The sequence below is a fragment of the Chondrus crispus genome, genomic scaffold (genome assembly GCF_000350225.1).
Source record: "Chondrus crispus Stackhouse genomic scaffold, scaffold_90, whole genome shotgun sequence".
NCBI lineage: Eukaryota > Rhodophyta > Florideophyceae > Gigartinales > Gigartinaceae > Chondrus > Chondrus crispus.
In genome coordinates this window covers 162341-166223 of record NW_005178795.1, presented here as the reverse complement: position 1 = coordinate 166223, position 3883 = coordinate 162341, and the positions used below count along the sequence as shown (strand labels likewise).

The following is a 3883-nucleotide window of genomic DNA, read 5'->3' as shown; positions in this document are numbered from 1 at the left end:
GTATTGGTGAATTGGAAAGATAACGAGGTGAAACGCGGCAGTTAAATGGATTAAGACCGCACAAACTCACGGTAAGCACATATCATACCTGTCGACAGGCTGTTTTAATTACGATGGAAGGCATATTTATAGTTATCGTTCGCACAAGGTCGAGTTGTGATTTGGGCAGAGGCATGTAGTTTTACGCTCTGCAAGGACATGATGAGATGGATTTATCAGACAAAAGGCGATTTAGAAATGTGGATTGGCGGGTGTTGAGGGAGGAATTCTGGAAAGTTATCTCGGCAGTGCACCGCCGTGGCACAATTCAGAACGGGTGACATATATATATAATAACATTATAAAACATTACAGTGTTACTGTACAGTAGCTTGTTTGTAGTACAAACTTTGTACAGTACTCGACAGGCAACAGTGTTGCGCCAAGTGCTCACCGGATGGATGCAGCCGCACCGGCTGGGCTCCAGACTGCTGTTTCCAATGCAGTGAAGTAGGGAACGTACAGTGTGCAGTGGTATATCTGTCGTGGAATAGAGATGAGAACAAGAGATTTCGAACAAACATAGTGTACATTATGGTCGCTCCGGGGCGAGAAAGCGCTTCTCTTGGCGGTTCTCTAGGAAGGTTGCAGACGGGGCACAAAAGGTCAAGTCGATGTGGATGGTACAGTAGCATCAAGTTGTCAACAGGTTGCAACAACTTGTGTACTGTAGCCGTACAGTGCTGTACAGTTTAGAGATGCATACTGTACCCTTGGGCACTGTCAGTGGTGCAAGGTGAGTGTTGACATCATCGGTGTTGTGCGGGAATAGGGAGTGTGTTGGGTTTGGCGTCAGTACGAAATGATTCAGCTACAGTACTCAACTGTAGAGTGCAATGCCTTGGGACTCTGTGGCAGCATTGTAGGAATTATGATGGGAAAGACGTAGGAAGCAAGTAGGAAGCAAAGTGCAATAAGAGCTCTAAAACACGAAAAACCGGTTAGGAACGTAGGAAGCGAGCTCTAACCCACGCGTTAGGGGGCGGTAACCCCGGGCCCAGCCTGACACTCTCGAAGCCGAGCATCCCCTCGGGGGATGTCCCTTCAATTGTGGGGATGGGATGGCACGAGCGCGGCCCCGATAGGGCCAGCGGGGCGGCTTGATGGGATTATTCCACTCAGACGGGGTAATGGAAAGCGTCACGTCGCACGGCACGCACATCCAATCGGCGCGTCGTGGCGCGACATTACACTGATCCGCATCGGGAATACGGCAGTCCCCCTTCTTGCGGCGCAAATATAAGCGCGCTGCCTCGGACGCGCCGCGTGCACTCCGCGCGCTCGCTCGTGTCTGTCTGCGCCATTCCCTTTTTACCCCTCCGTGGTCATCCATCACCGCCGGCGAGTGCTCGCGCCGTTGCCTCCGCGCTCTCCCTGCCCCCCATCGCTACCGCCGCACCCCCCTCCTTGCCCCGCCCCCCATGCCTCACGAGGTCGTGCCCCTCGTCGACTCGGCGAGCACTTCGCCGCGCTTCCGCGCCTCCGCCCCGCCGTCCAAGGGCCGCTTCACCTCGTCGGCCGCCCTCATCTGTGTCATTTTCGTCGCCGCAGTCCTCGTCGCCCACTACCTGCTCTGGTCCGCCTCCGTCCGTCCGGACCACCTGGAGGGCCCGGATGTACTCGCGCTGGCCAAGGAGGGAGGGGAGCCGCCCAAGGAGGGAGGGGAGCCGCCCAAGGAGGAAGGGGAGCCGCCCACCGCCCCGGTCGCAGTCCAGGGAGACGTTATCCCACCCGCCGTCGAGGAAGACCCTCATGACCCCCCAGATACTTCGGTAGCCGTCTTGCCTGCACCGGGCGATCGCCAATGTAAGGGCATCAAGTACGCCTTTGACAACGACGGCAAGCCGTGCATGGACCTCAAGACCCCGATGTACAAGCAGCTCATCTACGTCACGGACCGCCCAGACGTCCAGTACCTCTACTGCGGCATCCCGAAGAACGGCTGCACCTACCATCTAGCCATGCTCAACCGCATCTACGGCGCCAAAAACTACGAGTCCGCGGCCACCATCCACGACAAGGACCGTAAGAACATCTTCACGCTTTACGCGAGAGACTCAGAGACTATTGCTCGTATGTTGTCCAACGAGACCCTGCCAAAGTACATGGTCATTCGCAACCCGCTGAGACGGACTCTGTCGGCATACTTGGACAAGGTCGAGCCGTACCTTCCGGAATCTATCCGCACGTCCGCCACGTTCCATGACTGGATTTACGACCAGTTCCCGGTCGACTTGCCGGCAGATTATGACTGGCGGAGTACCAACCCTCATTGGAAGCCGGAGCGCGAGTTTTGCGGATACAAGATCCGAGATGTACAAAAGGTCTTCAAGGTCTTCCGCGTCGAAAACCCGGAAGATTACGTCGAGTACCTGTATACTATTATTCCAGAAAAGTATTTGAAGGATGGGTGGGGACGCAAGGAAAACATGAACTTTCGCGACCACGTGCTCGGCCCGCGGAAACGCACGGGCAACACAGACGAAAAGTTTGAGCGGTATTTTGATGACCTGGATGTGTTTGATCACATGGCGATGATCCTCAAGCAGGATATCGATGTGCTTGGGTATAGGGAGGAGGTGGACGAGATGCGGGCAAATTTGAAACGCAGGATGAAGGTGGCATGACGTAGAGGATTGTTGGTAGGGCCTGTCGAAGAAATGGGTGTGAAGGCTCAAGCAGAACACATTTGTACATAAGTATGGTTTTGGTGAGGAAATGGAAATCCTTGGCATGCGAGCCATAGGAGCCAGCTGTCAGTTTGGAAAAGCAAAGATTAATATGTTCACTCGTCCCTCCCCTTTTACTTTCACAGTGCGGAGTCGGCATCTGTCCTGTGAGAGGTATAAATTGCGGGCAAAACGCTGTCCTAGATATCGTAGGTGATCAGGGTCGCGAGCTAAGTTAGCAGTTTCTTCTGCCACATGCTCAAGCATGTGAGGATCAAAGAGAAGAAATTGAACAAAGTTGCGTTCAGGGGCAAAGGAGCGTTTAAGCCACAGTTTCGCGGAAACGCCTCTTTCCGTGGGCGTTTCCACGCGTAGAGTGTTCTCAGGGTCTCCTTTAGAGTAGGGAACTTGAGTCGCCCAAAATTGAGACCTGTAAGCTGTGTTATGGCCTGTAATCTGTGTCATGGCCGCAATTGTTGATTCCTTACACCGAGAAATGGAGCGGAGTGCGCTTTTGAGCACAGCAATTTTTACTGATGCTCTCCTGTATCAAGAAAACATAATTATCGAGGCAAATAATTTAAATTGTGGCCGCATGTTACAGCTTTAACAAGAAGACAAGAGGAAGACAAGAGACGAATAGGCACGCACGAAAGCGTGAAGCTTTTGCGTTTGCGTTCACTTGCGAACGAAGAGTCGACGGCAAGTCGCCACTCAATACTTTGACGGCACAAAGGTCCCGGAAGCGGATGCCGTCGCTCCGGGTAAGGACGGGCAACTTCAGCGATGGTATGGCGGGGGCAGCCAATCAGGTGGCCAATCAGGTGAGGTGAGCAACTATCTCTCAATTTCTGCAAAAAATCTGGGCCAACCGTTGCGAGATCAATCGTCCGCTAACGACGATTCCGTGGTCGCTATTGCCCGCACCGACCTCCGTCTTTCTGACACGCAACCCATCAAGCTGCCCATCAAGCTGCCCATCAAGCTGCCTCAACACATCATCCCCACGCTTTCCCCTCTCTCCTTCTGTACCGCTACAGTATCACGTTGCATTCCTGCCCTTAAAGAGTCGGCCCCTTCCACTTCCTCCTGCCCCTCGCTGTATCCCACCACCCCGCCCGCACCCGTCCCAACCACCAACCGTTGCCATCTCACTTGCCATCTCACCACCCACC

At 54.0% G+C, this 3883-nt stretch overlaps 1 protein-coding gene; it reads left to right on the top strand.

Annotated features, from left to right (window-relative positions):
- Positions 1-1460: 1460 nt before the first annotated feature.
- CHC_T00008846001 (Carbohydrate sulfotransferase) lies at positions 1461-2833 on the top strand. XM_005711632.1 is given in 2 exon segments: positions 1461-2666; positions 2667-2833. 1 exon segment carries the CDS (start codon positions 1461-1463, stop codon positions 2664-2666), a length of 1206 nt encoding a protein of 401 aa, XP_005711689.1. The 3' UTR covers positions 2667-2833.
- The last annotated feature ends 1050 nt before the right edge of the window (positions 2834-3883 follow it).